This window comes from Mya arenaria, chromosome 14 (assembly GCF_026914265.1).
Source record: "Mya arenaria isolate MELC-2E11 chromosome 14, ASM2691426v1".
Lineage (NCBI taxonomy): Eukaryota > Metazoa > Mollusca > Bivalvia > Myida > Myidae > Mya > Mya arenaria.
Genome location: NC_069135.1, coordinates 19,732,967 through 19,756,899, shown reverse-complemented (window position 1 = coordinate 19,756,899; position 23,933 = coordinate 19,732,967). Strand labels below are relative to the sequence as shown.

At 32.5% G+C, this 23,933-nt stretch overlaps 1 protein-coding gene and 1 long non-coding RNA gene across 3 annotated transcripts; both read left to right on the top strand.

Annotated features, from left to right (window-relative positions):
• Positions 1 to 501: 501 nt before the first annotated feature.
• Positions 502 to 4,460, top strand: LOC128216508 (uncharacterized). 2 transcript variants are annotated; one of them, XM_052923088.1, is made up of 4 exons: positions 502 to 788; positions 2,168 to 2,264; positions 2,690 to 2,816; positions 4,063 to 4,460. In XM_052923088.1, the coding sequence occupies exons 1-4, from the start codon at positions 737 to 739 to the stop codon at positions 4,162 to 4,164; spliced, it is 378 nt and encodes a 125-aa protein (XP_052779048.1). In that variant the 5' UTR covers positions 502 to 736; the 3' UTR covers positions 4,165 to 4,460. The 2 variants fall into 2 exon arrangements, with proteins under 2 accessions (XP_052779048.1, XP_052779049.1); XM_052923089.1 differs by lacking the exon at positions 502 to 788 and adding an exon at positions 1,451 to 1,677.
• A 765-nt stretch (positions 4,461 to 5,225) lies between these two features.
• On the top strand, positions 5,226 to 22,549 carry LOC128218152 (uncharacterized). The gene is made up of 3 exons (XR_008258332.1): positions 5,226 to 6,055; positions 12,760 to 14,274; positions 20,066 to 22,549. It is a non-coding gene; the product is annotated as an uncharacterized LOC128218152 (long non-coding RNA).
• The last annotated feature ends 1,384 nt before the right edge of the window (positions 22,550 to 23,933 follow it).

Below are 23,933 nucleotides of genomic sequence, written 5' to 3'. Positions count from 1 at the left end.
ATGCACAGAATATGTGTTGGTTGATAGTCTAAAACAAATCGACGTATTACCTTAATATATAAAATGACCTCACTTTTAACGTCTTCAGGAAATCGAAAAGTAGACTGGCACTAACTGTATTTTGATATATTTCTATTTTCTCCCCTCCTGCGGACAATACATTTGAGAAGACGTTGGTCTATGATTCCTTTGTTTGTCCTCAAAGGAAGTCCTTTCAGCTGAAAAGATCGAGCTTTCGATAAGGACGAAAAGTCAACGATCGATCTCTATAATTTATATATTAAGTTGATAGTCTCCAAGCCGGACAGGAAGGTTTTACCTTGCTTGACTATCAGTTGACGAAATGTAACCGGACATAGCTATTTACTTATTTACTCGTTGATAATGTTCTGTTGACTGTATTCTTAGATAAGATACATTTCATGACATATCAGAGGGTTCAAGTCGTTATTCATACATTTACATGTATATTCAAATAAACCTTTTCAAAGATATTTTCACGGCATTTTCATTTAACAGTACATGCTAAAGCTTAATCACACTGCTTATATCACTCTAAGACTTAATTTTATGGTACCTTATAAATAATATTGAACGAGTTTTTTAAAGGGATTTCTTAAACTTAATAAAGCACATACAAATCGAGAGAATGGATTTTAAATTCAAGTTATAGTTTTATTAGAGAAAAAAGCAAAAAAGGGACAATATAAAAAACGCGCATTCTGTTAACGTGAAAATGGCATCTACACCTAGTCCATCTCCTTTGATTTACCTATACACAAATGACAGTAAGTATTTTATTCTATTTATTTTTCTTTATTATCGTCTATCATTATAAAAAAAACATATTCATCGGTATATAACAACTTATATCATTGTATATAGGGTAAAATGCGAGTTTTGTTTTATTTTCAGTAAGAATGGGTTATATATCGTTTTATTTTATCTGAGCACTATGGTTATTAAAAACAATAAATGTCATGGATTGAATTGTTTTTATTGTAACTACGTTAATACATTTTTTGAATTGAAATCAAATAAAAAATGCTATTTTGGCTTTGCTTAACAGTAAAATCGACATTAACTACTGAATGGAATTTTCTTTAGAAGCTTTCTAACATACAAAAGCACACATGTAAGCACATTGGTGGAGTCATAAGCGTGAACACTAAACTAAATTTTGTTTAATCTAAACATACTTATAACTCTGATTCAAAATCTAGAGAACATGTTGACATGCAACTAGGATCAGCTTATTTCCGACGCGATTCCATTAAATTCCAGTTTATCTTGAAATGAACAAAACGTTATTCACTATGGGGCTTTTGAGAATGTTTATTTATGTGTTCTCCCTGATTAGATACTATTCATGATATCTTCATTAATTGTTTTTCAAGTGTGTTTTAAGAAGCCGTTCATTTGTTTCGCAGTTGCCAAATTAATTCTTAACTTGAATTGTAACGTGTAGATAATCATCTGAATCATTTTTGAGAATAATTATGTAATTAAACATATGTGATACTAATTCGACATTTTAAAATATACAAGACATATGATGTAATTATTTTTCTTTCCATTTTGTGAAAACTAAGTGGATTATTAGGGGGAAAGTGTTTAAACATATCAAAATGGCGACTAATGCAACTGGACCACAAATTGTTATGTACACAAATGACAGTAAGTATTTAGTTTATGATGGACACATGTTTCACCAAATCAAACGAATTTCATTCAACGCCTCAAGGTTTTGTTCTTATTCATAAATGGTGTTCTATCATACCGAGTGCCTATACAGATTTTCTTCACTTTCTAAATAAGTAAAATGCCAAAGTTAAAAAATACAATTCGATCCATGAAAAGCTACAGAAAGGAACAACATCATATTTCGTGGAATGATGTTTTACATAATAAACTTAGTGCAATTTGAGCTTTGTTATGACCGCTTTGTGTTGATTCAGCTTCAAAATATATGTATTTTTCATACTACTCAAGTAATTCATGACTATTTGGATCTGCCGCCTCGGACAGGCTGTGGTCAGGTGATACCATTTGTCACACATTGCCTTTGTTGGGTCTGACTCTCAGTTTAATGAAGACGTAATTATAGTTATTGTTCCATCGGCCTCACCTACCGTGTGTATCCACAATTTTACCATTATTATTGCAGTTCCGGTATGGCTGCAGGTTGTGCTTGGTATCACAGCGGTGGCTGCGGCATTGTTGCTCCTCACTTGCTTGACGCTCTGTTGTATGAGAATGTGCGGGTATGTTATTCCATTATTTTTGCGCGTAATTTGATCAATACGAAACATTCACTTCTAAACACGGCTGTTTTACGAACGTCTGCATAGTATTTGGTGCTTCGATGTCGTTTGAAACGGAGATTTAGAACAAAAAAACTAGTTTTTGGTTTAAATTGAAAGACCGTTCCATATATTCACACGACACTTGGTACACATGTTTAAAATGACATGCGCAACGCCAATCATTTTAACTGAAATATTTTTACCCCTTTATACTTTATATTTTTACTATTACCCCTCTCCAACTACCGTTTTAAACAGTCCTAACGATGCTCATGTTGTTTTGTGTGTTTTCTTTTTTTGGGGGGAGCGGTGTCCTTTCTATATATTTCCATCGCAAAATCATGCCTCTCCTCCGATTTATGAATTAATTTCTTATATTGCAGATGCTGGACTGGAAACATTTTGGGGGTAGGGGCACTGCGTAGGCCAACGGACGACACCGATCACATTGGCTGTTGGTGTTGCCGACCAGCGATTGTATCGCATAGACCGGATGGACAAATATCATATGTAAGTCGTGGTCATCTGTAAATATTTTGTAGTTACTTAAGTATACACTTTTAGGTATGACATAAGTGTACAATTTGAGTTGAAATGATTTACATCTCCCTGAAATGGTACTTGATATTTCAGTCACGTCATTACAACTAACGTTTTAATAGATCATCCATTTAAACAATTTTTCAATGTGAATACTGAACGTTGCCATTGACTAAGGTCCATTTTATAAATACATTTCACTTTTATGAGGCCATTTCGTTTGCTAAAATGTGACTGGAATGTTCTGTATCATTTCAGAGAAGATGATCCTATCCCGGTTTGGAAGAGGTTTCAACCATCGCTACAGTTTACTTTAAAAAAACACTAACTATTCTGTACATATACTCGCATTTGAACTGTTTGTTTAATTATAAATAAATATATCAATCAACGTTCATCATTATACATAATATACCAAGGTCTTGCTGAAAAATAAAGCTATCACAGTTGTCATTAATAGATGATCCTTTTTGACTGAGTTTGTTTGTTGAAAGCAAAGGTTTAAGTATTTGACATAATTTTAAAAGAAAATCTTGAACAATACATGGGATGAGTGCTTCTCAGTTTGCCTCAAGCTTAGATAGCTATACACCATTTCTCCTTAATATGCTCATGAATGGAAATGAAATTGTATACGCCTGTTGACTTCTCCTCCAGAAGATCAGTAACACAAAGACCAATCTTTGAAATGCCACATGTTGACAAGTCAAGTAACTGCTACTATCATTCAGTTGTTTACAATAAGTGGATAGTGAGGTAGCATCCCATTTCCTTGAAAAATTAATGACTTATGCTGCATATGACAAAGTGAATATATTTATTTGCATGTATCATTCAAGGTGAGGAATCACGTGACTTCAACGAGGTTATCACATTTCAAAATTTAAACTTTTAATAATGCGCCGTGAAATTTTGGCCAATGATTGCATCGTTAAAATACAACCAAATCGAAAATAATTCACTCGTATAGAAGCAGAAAATAGCACAGTCTTTCATAGGCAAAGCAATATTTTCATATTTTTTCTGTTAAAAACGTTTTTTAAAAATTAACGTAACTTACTTGTTTGTTTACATCGGTTTTGACCCGTGACAACCATATGAGAACCCCGTTGACGTCACGTGATTCCTTACCCTGTGATTATGAAAATAGGCCTATGTATTGTAACGATTATCATTTGAATATTGATCCACTGTACGTATCGTTATTTGTTTGTAGACAAATGTTTACGGAAACCGGAGATCAGCTCCGTCGACTCCGGATGGCGTTTGGATGCCGCATGCTAAACCTGTACGCAGCAACAACAACAGTACCAAATAGCATGGATATTTAAAAATGCTTGAGTTATAATATTTTATGCTTCTTGTGTTTGGTACATGGTTGTATTGAGAACTTACTTGTTGATTGCTAATAATTATAAAGTCTTTTTAATTTAACGTAAAAAACAGCCACTGAGAATCATGGTATGGGACTGTTGTGCTTAAGTGCTTGATTTACAACCAACATTTTTAATTTACTTGTTTTATGAATGCATGAAAATGTATGCGTCAAATTTTGGTTTGGTTTTGAATTGTTTGATTTTGAAAATGAAGATTAAGAGTTTCTAAGTAGTTATGTTATTGGACAAATTGAAATTTATTTGAGATTTATTCATCTTAATAAAGATAAAACTCACCTGTATATCTAATTATATTATTATAATTATTATTATATTATTATAATTATTATTATTTATTATTATTTATTATTATTTACTATTATTATTATTATTATTATTATTATTATTATTATTATTATTATTATTATTGAAATGTTTTTGTTATATTTCCCTTTGATCAAAGTACCTTTGGATGTAATATTTTATGAATCAAACCAACAAATAAGGCAGTTCCCCTTACTTCAACTGAAATCGGACGTGTACGAACTTCATTTGTGATAAAACTTGTTTGTGGTATAATTTTAGGTAGAGACATTGTATATAACACTGCCAACGCATCCACGCAACCGATTAATTTTATTCAGGAACAACCTTTTCATTTTAAAATATCCAAAAAAACATAAATCGATATACTGCGGACAAAATCCTTGGCGGAATTTCACGACCATCGCTTACATTACTTAGATTTGAAAACGTTTCAAAGATTGGCACTTCAGAATCACACAATGCAACATTTAGTGATGCCGTTTACTATTTTCGGTAACAAGGGCGAACAACCCACAACTCCATGACTAACGCACTTTGAAGCATTTTTCCCCTTGCGTTTAAACATGAATTATTTTCTTTAAACCGGTGGCAAATGGAACACTGTCATTGCATCCTAGCGCCCGGAAACACGCACTACAACGTGTAATGATAACATCATAACAGTATTAATCAACTGTACCGGAAGTTATTTTTATTGTTTCCATTATTAAAGTAAAACAACCGACCATATAAAAGTTTAAACGAATAAATTTAAAATTAAAACCTATGGATATTAGTCATCACGTGTTTGCAAGATGTTTTCCCATGCCTTGCTTTTAAACAAGACAAATGTATTGACGATTGAAGTTAACTTTTTATATCTTGGACTGAAATTAAATAACTTTCTTACTCGTGAAAGTATTATTAAACTTAATATCAATTCAGGTGGTATGATATTGACAATTGAATATGAAATGCGATGTCTTTAAGATAACAAGCTAAATCAATAATCCATTCACACGAATAATTTAAGGAGTAGTTTGTGCAACTTGAAAACAAACTCAGGTATCTATTGAGTTGACATTGGTCACGTATGAAATAAATATAGCTCTCTGTTGACAAAGTTTCATCAACTGTGTTCTTGTTCAGATGCTTTAAACGTGTCAACGTCTGTAAAGAAATAAAAATGGAAATATTGTGTGACACTTCTTCGAAAACAACTTCTGATTCGGAATACGACTATACATGTTCCCCTTGTAATGACGAAGGACTTAACAAAGAGGCTCAGTATTTTTGCGGAGAATGTGCCCAGTTTTACTGCAACGAATGTGAACAATGGCACAAGAAGATACGCAAAAGACACGTCGTTTTGGGACGCGAAGACAGTAGGCAATGGTTGCAGGCGCCTATTCAAAGTGTAGTTGAAGATTTAGAACGATGCAAAAAGCACCCCAACAAGGCACTAGAGTTGTATTGTGGCGGCCATGATGAACTTTGCTGTCATCTATGTGTTGCTAATAACCACAGGTAATTCGTTTTAAGTTCTGATTTATCTATTGAGGTACTAGTGGTAATAGGTATACGGCAAAATCAAGAAATATTGTTTCTCTAATGAATATAACAACTTTTCCGACCAATAAGTGTGTGCCGTTTGGATGTCTTGTGACCCCACATTGTTTTCGAATCAGTTGAAAGGATTTTGTGTGCAGATATTTTTAATATGCCGTTAGAGATTTCAAGATTTGTCATAAACGTCTGATTTCAGTTTAAATAAAGTGTGATTAAACGAACTGCATGCATTATTTTGTATGATGTGTTTTCGGTAATTTATTTTACATATTAGCAATCAGTAAGCAAATACCTTGCCATTGGTACCAATGGTCACCGAGCATGAAAAATGAACAATAAGTTAATGGAGTTCACATAGAACAAGCTTTTCTTTTATGCTTTCTGATGAAATATGGAGTTTTATCAGTGAAATAACAACAGTGAAAATATTAATTTGTTATTTTCACTGCAATATAAGGAGTGAAAATATCAACTTTCAGAACAACGTCTAAAAAACCATTGTAGTTACTTCCCCTTGATCAAAACAAAACACTTCAATTTAAACCTGAAAATGTTGGCAAATAAATAATTTGAAATTTCAAGAAATGTTATATTAATTTAAATAAAGATATATTTGCAGATTAACAACTTACCGTTTATTAGAACAAGAGCCGTCGTAAGACAGCGCGCTCGACTACGCCGCTTTGACTTAGAAGTGAATACAATAACGATGTAATATTACAAAGTTTGGACTCTTTATGTCAAACATAACTAAAATTATTCGATACTTAAGGTGACTTTGATGCTGCCCTCTCACCAGCCCGCCCGAACAATGACGCAAGTCATTCAAATAACTTAATTTCCCATTATGAAAATGTGTTTAAGAATATACAAATATGCTTTTTCAAAAGAAATAAAAATATATAAAAAATCAAGGGCCATAATTTGTATTTAGGGTTAACATAGAGTTATGTTTCTTGTTTTCAGATGGTCGTAAATAATTTTTGAATTTTATTAAGTGCATTGAATAAACGGTATAGAAGTTTTTTTTATTAAAATCCCAACTTGCCCTTAACTTTTACTTGCCTAACTTTAACCTAAGTCAGTCAGGGGCCATAACTTGTATTAAGAAAATGGAGTTATGTAACCTCATTGGGTAATTGTCCTGAACAATTGTGTGAAGTATTAAGTCAATTGAATGAAGGGTATAGAAGTAATTAATAAATATCCCAACCTGCCCTAAAAATTTTACCTAAGTTCCATAGTCAATCAGGGGCCACAATTTGTAAAAAAAGATAATATGGAGTTATCTAACCTCATTATGTGATGGGTCTGAACAACTGTGTGAAGTATTAAGTCAATTGAATGAATGGTATTGGAGTTTTAAGTGAAAATCCCAATTTGCCCTAAATCTTTAACCTGCCCTAAAACTTTAACCTAAGTCAATCAGGGGCCATAACTTGTATTAAGGATAATATGGGGTTATGTAACCTCATTGTGTGATGGTCCTGAAAAACTGTGTGAAGTATTAAGTCAATTGAACAACGTTTTCTTGATTTTGAAGCTGAATGTTCGAACATTTGCTTTCACACCAAACAAATTACAGACGAAAACAACTGTTTGAACATAAATAGAATGTTATATCATCGTTCAAATGTATTTTGAACTGTTTGTCGTTGTAATACGTAATACGAACTTCCCGGAAAATTTACACACCAATTTACAGGTATTTTTTTTCCCCACCTATGCCTCAAAATTTGTAAACAAAGTAGTGGGTCCTCATTATTACCTGGAAATCGACCTGTCTTCAAACAAAACAGACCGGTCTCTGACAGTAAGCTGACTGAATATACATGTATCATGAAACACACTTTAAAACTAAGAAATATGTTTTATATCCAATGATTATCCGTAATTGTTTTGCTAACACATTCGACCTTTCAAATTTTAATTCAATAAATGGCGGCGTAGTAATTTGGTTATGTATTCGTGCCTCGCTTAAAATAAATGTGTTTTGGGAACAAAGATGCACTAATAAAACTTTTTTAATTAATTAATTAATCACTGTTCATAAAATCCTCGCACTAAAAAAACGAGCGAATAATTAGCTATAAAAAAGAATAACAGATAACTTTTTCTCAACAAACCGCAAATTTAAAATTGACAGCTACGTCATTTGCTATTATATAAATACAATTTACGTGAGGGGCGCCCCAAGGGTTACGGCGTAAAAAATACCCTCTTCAAAAAAAGGGGTTAATTAAGAAAATAAATTAAAATACTATGAAACTCGGAAAATAAGCATGAAAGAAACAGAATATTTCTTTATTTCAGTGTAAGAACGTGTTTAATTTTACTCGTGATCATAGAAAAACTATATTTTCACTCGTGGCTTTGCCACTCGTGAAAATATGTTTTTCTATGACACTCGTGAAATATAATACGTTCTTACACTGAAATAAAAAATATCCTCTATATCTTTGGGCTGGGTTCCTAATTCACGAACTAAATTGAGTATACACTAAGGATCAAAGTTATAAAAATACTTTTAAGGGATACCTTAAATCTATTTTTACGGATTCGAACTGTTCGGTCGTCAAGCATATTCCAGTCTTAGCTAGAGGATTCCGCAAAACTGAGACGTTTAAAAAAACTGCCATACGAGGTTGAAAAACTACGGAACCAGCTCCAGGAGTTTAGAGAGACACGAGAGAAGAGTAAAGAGAAGTCTCGGGATAAAGTGCTGGACGATATCAAGGTTCTACGTGAAAAAAATCATGAAATTCTGGAATTAATAGAAGAAAGAACAATAAAAGAAATGAACAGAATCATGGCGCCGTTAACTACAAATCTGACTTAAGATGTTGAAAGTGTAACGATATGCGTGATCGTCTGAAACATTTAATAGATGAGATAAAAACAAAGACCATTAAAAGTGAATCTCTTTCATACGTTGGATTCACAAAATGTAAGGGCTTAATGTCCGAGGCGAAAACCGTATGCAAGAAAATGATAACAACCAAGGACTATGAATTAGTCTTTCAAACAGGGTCAAACGTAGAAACTACCGTTTCCTCAATTGACACTTTTGGGGATATATTTGATGCAAATCATGTGTTTACTGTACAATCTAAAGACTCCACTAAAATCGACGAATCTAACAACAAGTACAAAATAACTGGTGTGTTTGAAGAGCCTAACGGGATGATTTTCCTGAGTATTAGAGAGCCAACGTGCGAAGTGGTGATGCTAGACCAAAACTTCAAAGTTAGGACACGCCTCGACGTTCCTGAATATCCTGAAGACATTTGCTACATTGGAGGAAATGATTTGGTAGTTGCTACAAGCAGGGGGAGATTCAGATCTCAACCGGGTGTAAATTTAATCCAATTAACTAAAGGAAAACTCCAAAAGACTACACAAATAAACTTCGATCACTCATGCCTTAGTGTCGCTTACTATGACAGCCAGATTTACGTCACGTCTGAAGCGGCTCTCTATCAGTACACAAAGTCTGGCCAATTGGTCAAACAGTTGTACGAAGACAAGACTGTGAATGCATATTGTTATAGCAACAGAGTTTTTAAATGCGCTGTAAACCATGACGGAAGTCAAATCTACGTCCTAAGTAAAACGGATAGCAAGGTCCTTATACTTGACCTAGAAGGCAATATCTTATCAGTGTTTAAAGATGCAGAGATAAGAGAACCATGTGGAATTTGTGTTTCATCATTTTGATATGTGTTTGTCGCCTGTTCAAAGTCCGTGTGGCAAATTGGTAGGAATTGGCAAAAGAAACCGGCCAAGATGTTCGAGACTTCGTGGTACAATACGCTGGTGTCACCTCTGTGCCATATAAAGAACACAAACAGTCTGATCATTTGTCAAAACGGATATAACGAACAGGGAATACACGTACTGAAACTGAAATAAACATTTATATCGTTACAGCCTATAAAAAGAAACTGACCAAGATTGTTGAGATTCTGTCAAACGTTATGCCATGAACAGTCTGATCATACTCGAAAATATTTTATCATCAGCGTTGACAGATGCAGAGATACGCGTACCACGGTCCATTTGTGTGTCATCTTTCGGATATGTTTGTGTCAAATTTCGCGTGGAAAACTGACAGGAATGGTCAACAGAAACTGATCATAATGGAAAAGTTTTCGCCCTTAAACAAAGTGACGTCGCTGTACCACAATGCGACCACAAACAGTCTGATTATGGGTCAATACAATCACTTCAATAAGGAATTAACGATACTCAAACTAAATTGAACATTACCATTACATTGTTATACACAATATGTTTTTACATAACAGACGCAGCAATGTGTAGTATTTGGTTAGACACAACAGTTGATGTGTGGTATGTTTAAAATCCTGGTGTGTCGTTTTGCGTGTAACAAAACCTGTGAGGGAACAAGATCAGCGCCTTGTTAAGCAATGATGACATTGTACACGTTCTGAAATTGCGGTTAATAAATGACCTTCAAGTTGGCCACTATGTTTTGGCGCGTGAAAGACCCAGTTGATCTATATGCTTAAACAACAGAATCTCAAATCGTACTTTGTTTACAACCTGCATTGAGATCGCATTGAATATCAATTCTAGTGGTTTAAATAAAAAAAATAGATTGATAGTTTATCAATCAGATATAATTGATATTTAGTTTTGCTTTCAGCTTTTTCAGCTTTTTCCTTTATTCTTTCACACAATTCGCTCTCTTTTCATTGCAACATTGTCGAGCAGTTATCAACATACACAATTATAAGGAGAATCTGAAAAATCGACGGTGCCTTTTAATGGCTACTTTGTTTACCTTACCTTAGTTTTCTATATACACTTATTTATAGATTCAGGGAATGGAAATATGCCTGTTATAGTTTAATCGCGCTGTTCACAAAAAGTAAAGACCAAAGATATCAATGATGATGTGTAAGAGATTCTATCCTTACCTGCGGATTTAACTTTAGAGATGTTATCATTTACTCGTGTTGAAGCTCCAGAGAGTACAAATAGCGTTGTTGATTGTTAATTATTGCGGACTGCATTCTTTGCAACCACATGTCATGTTATTTTAATTATGTTTATTCTATTTGTTCATGTGCAGTGTTGCAATTGACAAAATTTATTTAATCCTTTTGTTTTATAATTATACACTCAAAAAAGCAATACCAATTATTTACGTCATTTGTCTTTGATTTGTAGATAAATCCATTGACTCCTAAGATGTCCCCACTTAAAAAAACGAATAATAAATAGTATGTTCAAATATATCATGAGCGAGATTGATGTAACAATTCTATCAAATGTGTTAAGTTTTAAAACATTGCAATTATGAGAACAGCATTTATTACATTTAATTAAGTGTTAATCAATTTTCGGTCTGTACTTTGTTTGAGTTTGTTTAATGTATTTCGAAATCTTACAGCCTGGTTGAACATTCAGTATTTGAACTGTATAACAAATAATATTACATTTATTAAACTCCATTCACATATTGTATCAGTCGAGTATGAAGAATTCAGTGTAATCTAATGAAGTCATGAAGCCATTTGTAGCCAATGGGTTTCATTTTATAGGCGCACAATACAGTTTTAATCATAAATATTTTGTTTTAATGAATTATCATGTTTAACTCATTTGACTTTAATGATAAAAACAAAAACGCATATAGTTTGTGTACAGACTAAAACATATAAGCGATGTTTTGGCTTTTTTCAACAGGACATTTTAATGCATTAAAATAAAAAATGCATTAACCTATATTGTGGGCCTTTAATGACCGACACTGTATTACTATCAGATGTATTTGTCTTTATATTGAACCATATAAAAATATTTACAGAAATTCAAATATGTACACTTAAGAAATTGTTTAATACGAATAATAAAGATGATTTTCCGAAACTCTGTGAAATAGGAGATGTTATGATCAGACAGAATCGTTGAAAACACTTCCTTGTAATGCATGTAATACATTAAGTATAGCGTACTAGTTAATGTTTATAAATAAACAATTGTGAATAAATGCATTCATTTTTCTCTGACGCATATATTATAAGTGTTGTTCGTATTTGACTATTTGAAAAATGACTGTCCGAAGAAATTGATATAACAATGTGTAATACTGTTTAGAATACAAACTACATTTTCAGCCAATGAGATTGCAGACAGGCAACCATAAAGTAGTAGACTTAATCATTAAGAATTTCAACTTTCGCGCGTGTTAAAAAATCCGACCAAAGCCAATCATTCGATACACACTCCTTGCGTTAGATTCTGCGTTGACAATGTATCAGCCAGTGAGGTTGTATTTTAAGTCATTTAGATGACATGAAATGAATTCTTAATAATAAAGAAGGACTCGTTCACTTCGCTCACTCCGCCCATTCTTAATAATTAAGAATTCACTTTATGTCATCTAATTATTACTTAATATCTCTTTTTTTAAATATTATATATTCAATAATAGTTCAGTACTTTAAAAATGGTAGTATGTTAACATCATTTATTTTCTATAATTCATCTGTGCCTCTACATTTTCTCCACCATTTAACTCATTAATTTACGACTTCGTTGAATAGAAACCAAAAAAAAAACAGTTCCTGAAATCAAGGTTCTGATCGAAAAAATACTCTTTTTAACGTTGTGCCTATTTCGATATATTTCAGTGACTGCTACGAAGTAATGCATATCCCAGTCTTAGCGAGAGGATTCCGCGAAAAACAAGGAGTTTCAGAAACTGCCTTGAGGAGGTAGGAAAATTAAGGAATCATCTCCGCCAATTTGAGGAGTCAAGGGAGAACAGTAAACAAAGGCTTGAACTATCTCGTAATAAAGTACTTGAGGATGTCAAAGTTTTTCGCGAAAGGATTAATGGAATTATAGATAGAATTGAAGGCAGAACACTTCAAGAATTGGATTAAATGGTACAATCAATAGATAAAGCTCTTTCAAGTGACATTGGCATATGCAATGCTACGAGTGATCGTTTGCAAACTTTAATAGACGAGGTTAAAACAAAAGGCATTAAAAGTGAATCTCTTTCGTATATTGGATTCACAAAATGTAAGATGCTAATGTTAGAGGCCAATGAAATATGCAATGAAATGACAAAATTCATGGACCATGAATTATTCTTAAAAACAGGGTCTAGAATAGAAAATATCTTATTTTCCATCGACACATTTGGAGATATATTCGATGCAAATCACGTTTTTAAACTACAGTCGGAGCAGCCCATTGCAATAGATAAATCTTACAAAGAGTGCAAAATAACTGGTGCTTGTGATTTACCTAGCGGGGAAATTGTCCTTTGTGTTGGTGAGCCAAATCCTGCAGTAGTATTACTAGCTCAAACTTATGAAATTATTGCACGCCTGAATTTTTCTGATTTTCCTGTAGACGTTTTCAAACTAGAAGTAAATCAAGTGGTCATTGCGGTCTCTATTAGGTAGGGGTTATGTTTCATCAAAATAAATGAAGGTAAACTTCTAGAGTTCAAAAAGATAAAATTTAAAAATATATTTTATTGCTACGATGTCGCTCACAGCGACGGCAAACTATACGTCACTACTGGAACGACCCTCTTGCAGTACAACATGTCAGGAAAGTATGTTAAAAAGCTTTACGAACCGGAGAAGTCTTTGAGTAATGCCATTAGAAAATACCGTGACACAATTGTTAGTAAATGCGCTGTAAATGCTGACGGCAGTAGAATCTTCATTCTTGATAATATTGATAGCCAGATCGTCACGCTCGACCAACACGGCAGTATCTTATCAGTGGTAAAAGACGCCACCATAACGGAATTGTACGGTATTTGTGTGTCAACATTTGGGTATGTGTTTGTTGCATGCTCCGATATCGTGCTGCAAATAGACAGGAATGGACAAAATGAACTAATCAAGTAGGCCAAGTTATTACACTCTCAGAAGCCGGTATCATTATGCTATGTACAAAACAATACAGTCTCATCGATGGTCATAATGGAGTGAATAATAAGCAAGTCACGGTGCTCAAACTGAAATGAGCGTTAACATTGGTACATAGTATATTCCCTGAATGTATTTCTATTGTGTACTTATTTATTTAGACAGTACACTTAAATAAAGTTGACTATTAAAAATCGCACGCGGAGAGTCTGGTTACATCTGCTGAACTGAAAACTTCTGAATAATAAACTGGTAAGTATATAAGTTAGCTGTTAAATATTAGTTCTGACACTCTAGAGACAAAACAATATAACTTCAATGCTTTTCATCATTCAGATAAGTCAGATTAATGCCATTGTGAATACCATGATGTCTACTCATTTAGTTGTGCAAATAGGTTGCTTTAACAATAAAATATACTATATTAAATACTGAGTATATATATATATATATATATAATATATATATATATATATATATATATATATATATATATATATATATATATATATATAATATATATATATATATATACATAAGTAATAACGCTCCTGTTAAACCAACAATATAACTCATTCATATGATTGAGAAAAGAAATTGTGTAAAAAGTAAACCTTTTTCGACTTCATCAATTCTTTAAACACTTTTGATATTTAATTAAAAATATGCACATTTTAAGTTTATACTGCTTTCTTATACACTCTTCATAACCTTGTTTACAAATTGATCGCCGTTTAAAGATATTTTAACTTCAACCCTATATTGTGCACGTTAAACAACCTTTATAGTTTAGTGAAATGAATGGCTGCTGGGCTCGTCCCTGTAGTTTCATTTGTATTCCATTGTATTTTTATTTCCAATTGATAACATTTATTTTTATGATCAATATTTAATAGTATCATTTTTTTATTTAAACTAATTGTTGAACTGCTTATAGCTAACAGTTTAAAAGTTACATTTTGTTAATATCTCATGTGTATTGTAAATGAATGGCTTGAAAATAGTGTCATGCTTAAATATTATATATACCTAGGAATTGGCCTTAAACCATTCAAGATACAACAAATACGGTTATGATCAATCCTCTATTGTCTCTAAAAAGTAAACATCAGATTACATTGTCTACGGATAAATAGGCATTCAATCACCAACAACCTTACCGGGCTAGATAACAAAACAGCTGTCAAATAATGAAAATAAATTCAAAACCTTACCTTAAAATACTAGTTCAAAAATGCTGTTTTTCAAGCGTTCTTTGAAATAACGGGTATTCAGATATATGGTACAAAGATTGATACCAGTAAATAAAGTAAATCCACATTGTGCATTTATGACGTTTTTCTTGACTCTTTTTCTCCTATATTGAAATCAAAAGTAAACTTGGCGATTGTTTTGGAGGGTTCTAGTTCAAAAATGTTAATTTTCAAGGGTTCTTTGAAATAACGGGTATAAAATATTCAGATATAAAGTACAGCCGATGTTTGATTATAAGTAATTTGCAAAAAAGGTAAATCCACATTTTCTCGTTGTGTTTACCCTTAAAAGATGATCTGTCATACTTTTCTGCAAAAGTCGTTTGCGGGGATATAGAATTCTTGTACTTAAAACAACCAGAGATTGAAACATCTCGTTTCCGATACTTCTTTATTTGATTTCATTTTTTTATAATAGCGTTTTATGTCAGAATATTTGCTTAAAACATTGAAGTGTATATATTAAAATAAATATTTCCCTAAGACCATTTTTAATTTCGTTTCGTATAGATGGTCTATGAAAGATAGATAGTGTTTAACCTTTGATAGAATATGTACTGCTGCTATCTTTTTTTTGTTTTATTTTTACTGAATACCATTAAATAAGGGTGTTCGTATATAAAGGAAAAGTGTGTTATTATAAAACTGCACATATGATTTTAAAACACCTAGTTTACTGTCTATATATGTTCGACCCAACGGGGTTCAATTGTAGTTTTGTATCTTTTTTAAAAACAAACCAAAACAAAACATCATTTCTCAATGATCACTTTATTTCTGCATTAAAAATTTGTTACAATACACACGATATACAATTGAGCAGTTAATGTAATATCTGTCTTTGTCAAAACTACATCTGCATGCTTTGTCTTAAATATACAACATAATCAGTAATGCATTTGTACCGGAACTATTTTCATTCAAAGCGCTGAAAGCACTGAGGTATGATCTTTGTTACAAAACAAACGGGGATTTATTTGAATGTAAGGTCAGTATTCCATGCACACGCTTCCCATATCCAAAGTCTGCATATGTCTCACACAATTTTATTTCAAAACACAAACCATGTTTCCACAAATAATTTAAGCAAGTAGGTGGAATTTCTTGTTAGAAATTATCAGATGATTTTATATCATTATTAGTAATTGTTTCTACAGTTACCGTTATAAATTATTAATATTAATAATAACATAAGTATGCTTAGGCTGATGTTAAAAAACAACATCTGTTTGACTCTGATGTATCATCAATTAGCGGAAATCGTTCACAGCATGATTCCGAGGGCATTGTTCACATGGAACACCGGCCTATATGTTAAAACATTTCAATTTCAGTTTAAGAAAATGGCTTTGTCAGATAAGAGTTCATATTTTTCGTTATTACTTATGACTGTCAGTGTTCTAGGAGTATTGTTACTTACCATAACATATTCATGACATTAGAGAGAACATGAGTGATGCATATGCTACTCTCTAGGATTTTTTATAAAACAGTCAACATTGTTCATAAAGAAAAAAAAGTATATTACCTATATTCCAAAAATAGGACCGATTCTTTAGATTTTCTCATTTAAAGAAATTTCTTGAAATTTGCATTTTGAAAATAAAATCAGATATCAAACGCTTGGCGTAAAACATAGAGAAACGCGTGATTTACAGTTATTTTTCACTGAATATATTCCCCTTCGCTAATCCAGCGCGTTTCAAAAAGTTGTGTACTTGGGAACGCTGGCGCCATCAATGCATTTGACACAATATAACTTTCTTTAAACACACGCAAAAATCAACCGAAAAGATAATATAAATAAAATAGATATACTAGCATTGTATTTAAGAAATATAACATACCACTGAGGGCCATATGGCATTATAAGGACCGACCAGTCAGCCCCCGAAGGTGTTTATGGACCGAGGCGTTAGCATGAATTTCATTCATGTACATATGTTGCTAAAAATCTCATTTACTGTTTCACCGATATGGAGTGCCAAAATACATCAAACTTTATCTTTAAAATTGCTCTACAAATTACATATCACAGACAAACCATACAATATAAAAAGAAAACAAAAATACATTTCATAATGATAGTATGCTTAAAATAAAATTGCAATGCCTAATTGTAATTTCAAAAGAATTTTTTTTTATTGCAGGAACATTTTATGAATCATACATTACAAATATATTTACTATTATATGATATATTTATTTTAAATTATGTATTCGTATTTTTAATCGTCTTTTTATATGACTTAATTTCATGTTATAGATATTCAGTTCCCATATATTTCATTAAGATTTTCCGACCTACCTACCTTGGGGGCTAAAACAGAAAACAAGCATACAACTGTTTAAGCCGAATTACCTGTTTGTATAAAACAATTAATACTTTGCAGTATGTTCATATACAAATGGATATTAAATGCTTGTATATTACATCAATAAGATGATGTAGTTTCTGCATGTCATGTTTGTGATATTTGAAATTATCAGTAAAGACCCTGTAAGAACTTCACAATATTAAAAATGCCTTTGTATTTGTGTTTGTGTTCAAGAGCGCTAACACGATAATTTATTTTGTTGTTGTTGCTGCTGCTGTTGTTTATGTTGTTGTTTTTCTTGTTGATGTTAATATTGTTGTTAGTGTTGCTGCAACAAGGCATAACAGTTTCACAGTGAAGACATTATCAACTGTGCTGTAATCTCTGTGTTTCTAGTGACCACAGTTCGAGCCTATCAAAGAACAAATGCTAGTGCCCTTTTGATGAGGAAATTTTGTTTAAGATAATAGGTAGCATTAAAAGTCCCAAAACTGATTACTGAATAGAGTAGACACCCATTCATATTATTGCAGGACTTAAGCCTTTCGCTACAAATGTGTCCCTATGAAAGAAAGTATTTCAACTTGTAAACAAGCTGGGAAAAGTAAACTATTCGATTAGTAGGGCGTCTTGGAATCAATCAGACTTTCGGGGTCTATGAAGTATTCGTTGTAATCCGGCGGAGCGTACCCTTCCTTGCACTCAAGCCAATACGTCTTCACGTTGCCCTTGAACGTCAGCATTAGGTCACGGTCATTCTGTCAAAAAAAAAAATGTTAAGAACATCATATTGATGATACTTCTTTTTTTCGTTTTGTAATAATAAATAAATGTGTGGACAAATGTGAAGTTACGCATATATAAACTAGTTTAAAAAACGGAAACTCGTATTCTAGTAAACTCGTCCCATTACTAAAAATATACATTTACGAAAACATAAATGTGTTCAAACAATTCAAAGGGCAGATAGAAATCCAAACAAACGGGTTCTTATATGTATTACATGGATTGCTATTTTTTTATCCCATCAATGTATCCAGCTCACATGAGTCAATGAGATGGCGACGTTTGGGTAGAAATTGGCATAAATAATGATCAGCCTTGATTGAACAGCCTGTTACAGATGTTGGCAGATACATTTAACTTTTAACTATTGCAAAACTACACTTCAATATGTATGCGAAAAACTACAGAAACAAGCTCAGTAGCAAAAAGTTTAAACATAAACCCGATTTAATGGCACTGGGTAAACGCCAAAGACATAGAACATAAAAAACAAAAAAATCACCAAGAAGAAATATGGAAGAACAGCACAAAACTCCACAAACAGCACATTGCATACATACTATATATAAAAAACAACTAGGTATGTTTATCAAGGAGTGTTAGGTACCGCCTTGGAACGGTCAGTAAAATGTAAATTTACTGGGGGTTTAAACCAGTTTAAGTGCACAAACCTCACTCTTTTTCCAACAATCCGAAATAAAGAAAAAACGCAAAAGGTAAATCTTATCAAAGTATACATTAACTTGAGGAAACTTTATTACAAAACAAATAATAATAAACTAATAGGTAATACCCAAGTACTTCAATGATTAGGGATCCCAACTCTTTCTGCAGATGGAGGAATACAATTCAAAGTACCTAATGCAAAAACTTTTCAAAGATACGATGCAATTATTGTCTGAAACTATGAAGATCACACACAGTCTGCCTTAGAAAATAAAAGGTTTCAGACTGTGTGATCATATAGTTTCATAATAAAAAGCATCATTGTACTAACACTAGGAACAAATAAAGAAAACATTATTAAAACTAAAAACGACATATATTAGCTAAACCTTTCTTTCAAATGAATACCTATTTTAAATATTAAAAGAAAAAGACGTCACATGCCGGAAATTTCTAGCCAGTCCAAGACGGTTTTAAAGATATCTTGAATCTGCAAAATGTTCATAAAATCAAAGGACTGAAAGTTTAGTTATGTAAGGACGCTATATTCAACCCTATATTTTGTTTGAGGAATTCAATTTCAAAAACTAGAAGGCAAGGACTCTTCAAAGTATTGCCATTATATCAACGGTTTAAATAAATTCCAAGCAATTAATTAGAGTCTATCTGCCCAACTTCCTGCAACAATGATTTTTATTCAGTCGGAAATGTAATATCTGAAGTTTATAGTTCATTTTTCATTTGTTTTGGTATGTTATTGAAAGGTTGTAAATATTTCAAATAGTCGGCATTTGGGATTTGGTATAAGTCTTATCATTAAGGTTATAGTCAATGTAAAGGTAAAGTTTGAATTTAAACTTTTTTTAAATGAATCGGAGAACTGTCTTAACCAGTCCCTAAACTTACTTTTTTCACTCTACTCAGCATGTAACTACCACAAAGACATCGATGGTGTTGAAAATGTTGAAAACGATGACACCATTAAACTAAATTTCTACAGCAATTCGATTATTTTTTCAGCCGCTGTTCAGTCGTACATATCCCTGTCTTAGCTGTTTTAGGATTTCGCGAAACTGATGAGTTCAATAGACTGCCGGACGAGGTTGAAGAACTTAGGAACCAGCTCGAGGAATTCAGAGAGTCCAGGAAAAGGAGTAAAGAAAAGATTGAAACGTCTTGGTATAAAGCACTGATGGATATCAAAGTTCTCCGTGGAAAAATAATTGGACAACTGGATACAGTTGAAAAAAGAACGATAACAGAAATGATCAAAGTAATGGCGCCGTCAGTTGAAATTCTGACAAAAGATGTTGACAAGTGTAACGATATGCGCGATCGTCTTAAATGTTTTATAGATGAGATTAAGAGCAATAAAAGTGAATCTCTTTCGTACGTTGGATTCACAAAATGTAAGAGCTTGACGGCAGAGGCGAATATCGTATGCAAGGAAATGATAAAAACCAAAGACTTTGAAATAGTCTTTCAACCAGGGTCCAACGTAGAAACTACCGTTTCCTCCATTAACACTTTTGGAGCAATATTTGATGTGAATCATGTTTTTACGGTTCACTCAAAAAAGTCCATAACAATGGACATCTTTAGAAGAGGGTTCACAACAACTGGTGTTTGTGAAATGCCTAACGGAAATCTTGTCGTTTGTAATAGAAACCCTTACCGCGAAATTGTCTTGCTAGCTCAAAACTTTAAAGCTGTAACACGCCTCCAATTTCCCGAATATCCTGAAGCCATTTGTAACATTGGAGAAAATAAATAAGTTGGCGGTTGCTATAACAAGTGAAATGGGTTTACGTTTAATCCAAGTAACTGAAGGAAAACTTCTACAGACTAATAGTGTTCGTTTTGATCACTCATGCCTCAGTGTCGCTCACAATGATAATCATCTCTACGTCTCATCTGAAGCGGCTCTCTATCAGTACACAAAGACTGGCCAATTGGTCAAACAGTTGTACAATACAGGGAATGCAAAAAGGTGGGACATGAACGTTCTTAAATGCGCTCTAAACCATGACGGAAGTAAAATATTCATTCTTAATAAAATGGCTAACAAGATCCTTACACTCGACCGAGACGGAAATATTTTATCAGCGATAAAAGATTCAGATATAAGCGAACCATGTGGAATTTGTGTGTCATCATTTAGATATGTGTTTGTTGCCTGCTGAAAGTGTGTGGTGCAAATTGACAGGAATGGGCAAAAGAAACTGACCAGGTTGTTCGAGATTTCGCCAAATTGCATGGTGACGTCGCTGCGCCACGTAACGAACACAAACAGTCTGATCATGGGTCTAAGCGGACATATCGAGAAGGGAATAGCTGTACTCGAACTGAAGTAAATATCGCCATTGTTACACACTTTGTTTATTTTATATAACATATGCAGCAATGTATTTTTCGTTTAGACACAACACTTGTCTTTTAGTGAATTGTTCTGGTGTGTCATTTCCCAGGTTGCAACTTTTTGAGTGGAAACACGATCAGCACCTACATCCTTGATAAGCTATGATGAAGTCTTTTTTTTCCTTTTCACACTGCAATAAGTTTAAACATCATTGTTCGGCTAGTGAACACAAACTTTTTTTTCTTTTTATCGTGAGTTATTTTGTATTACATCAAAAGGTTTTTTCGACTGTGTATTGTTTTGGCTACTCATATCGTTTTTTTTAAATAAGTTATATTAGAAATCAACTACTATTTTGCTTGTTGTTCTCTTTTTTGCCATTGTTAAATATTATTTGTTCTTTTAACTATAATCATTTATAATCATCAAACAAAATAAGCATCAGACTATATTTTTTTATTGTAACACTTTGCTGAATTAATATAAACTTACATTAATATAATAAGGAAGTAACAAAAATTTGTGTGTGTGTTTGAACTAACTATTTCCAGTAATTCTATCTAATCATTAGCGGTTCCAGAGGGGAGGCGCATCCCGAAACTCGTCCAAGTTTACTTTTTATTTCAAAACAGGAGTAAAAAGTAATAAAATACGCCCAAAATTAACCATTTTGGACTAGAAACTGCAAAATATTTCTAGGGGGAGTACCCCCGCCAACATTTTATTCCCAATGTTATTGTTCGATTGCTTCTACATTCAATTAACTGAATGTGCATAGACTGCAATCGATAAGTTTAAATTTATGGAGTATTTTTATTCTCATTAGAAATTTATAATGAAAAGTACACATTGTTGATTTGTATTTATTACCGTATAGTTTGTTCAAATCTAGTTGTTCATTTTCAATTGACGGATGGCGCCATCTTTGATTAATTTCATCTTTGTTTGTTCTGGCACCGAGCGAATAAGACTCTGATATGATATGAATTCATTACCATTTATATTGTAAAGATACCTCGCTTGGTAATAGTCACAAAAATTGTTTGTTCTATAGTGAAATATACGTTTAAGATACTTAATGCCCTTTTCAAACAATTTGTTATAGAATAATGTATGGTTTATGTTACAAATATTTTATTGTTACATATAACTAGTCCTGCATGTAAAGTATAATTTAGATCATACAATTGTTAATAAAAAAAACTTTAAGGACGTGTTATATGAACTTTATTTAGAAATTCTATTTCATTTCTTTATTTCAAAATCAAAACTTAGTTCATTTCCAAAAGGCATCAACATCTAATGAAAGAATATTTTCCATTGACTTTTGTTTCTGTCGTCTAAATATATTTTTAACCAAGCACCTTATAAATTTTCAATATTTGTTATTTTTGTCCACCATTTTCAAGTTTTTTGTTATAATCTTTATCTTTTGATCTTACCAACCATTATTATTTTATTATTTTATTTTGGAGATGTTAAGATTGCTAATAGGTATTTAAGTTTTGAAAATGCATATGTTTTCACTATTATTACGCTCCCCATGAGTGTAAGTTTTCTGTGTTCCCATTGTTTTAATGTTTTATAGAAATCTTCGATCGTTTTATGAATATTTTCGTCTAGTTTTTTTCTATTATTATAAAATGTTATACCAAAAACTACGGAATAGTCTGAAGTCCAAATAAAAATATATTTTGGTGAATTTCAATGTTATATATATTTTTAATGTAATCACTCTCATGCTAATTGCTTGTTTAGGTTTAGAATAAACCATTTTGAAATGAATCCTATGTGAAAATTTAAGTTTCGAATGATTTTTCTGTACCGCACAGTACAGTACAAAGTAGAGTAATAACAAAATAGATATTTTAAAACTATGTGAAATGGCAGACTAAAAACTATTGCGTGTAGTGTATACTATACATGATGTATATTATACATGATTTATATTGTACTAGTTAATATGTATCAATATGCTTTTCTCAAACGCATATACTATAATTGTTGTTCGAATTTTACCTTACTTATAAATGACTCCCCCATGACTCTCACATGGTATTAAAAACACTTACAATGGTGTGACACTGTCCAATACCTCTGGGGAAGAATATATATTTATGGTGGCATACTCCTGTCGTAAAATAACCTGATAGCATTCGCGGAATGACTCGTGTTAACCACTTAATTTTCGCGATTATTATCTAGCTATCTAGTTAATATTCGCGATACCTTTTTGGTAAGATAAATATCGTTATACTAAAAACAAGTTTAAAAGTGCACAGAACTGTCACCTATTACCTTGTTTAGCTTTACAACACTAACAGGTAAACTAGTTATGGTTTGCGAATTCCACTTAATAAGTAACATAATAACTGGTTAACTAGATAAGATCCGTGATACCACTTATCTATAAATGCATTTTGGGCTTCTAGCAGTAACTGGTTATCTGGTTATTGTTTGCGAATTTCAATATGTCGTACAATTGAATCATAAAATGTAAGAGCTTGACGTAAAAGGCGAAAACCGTGT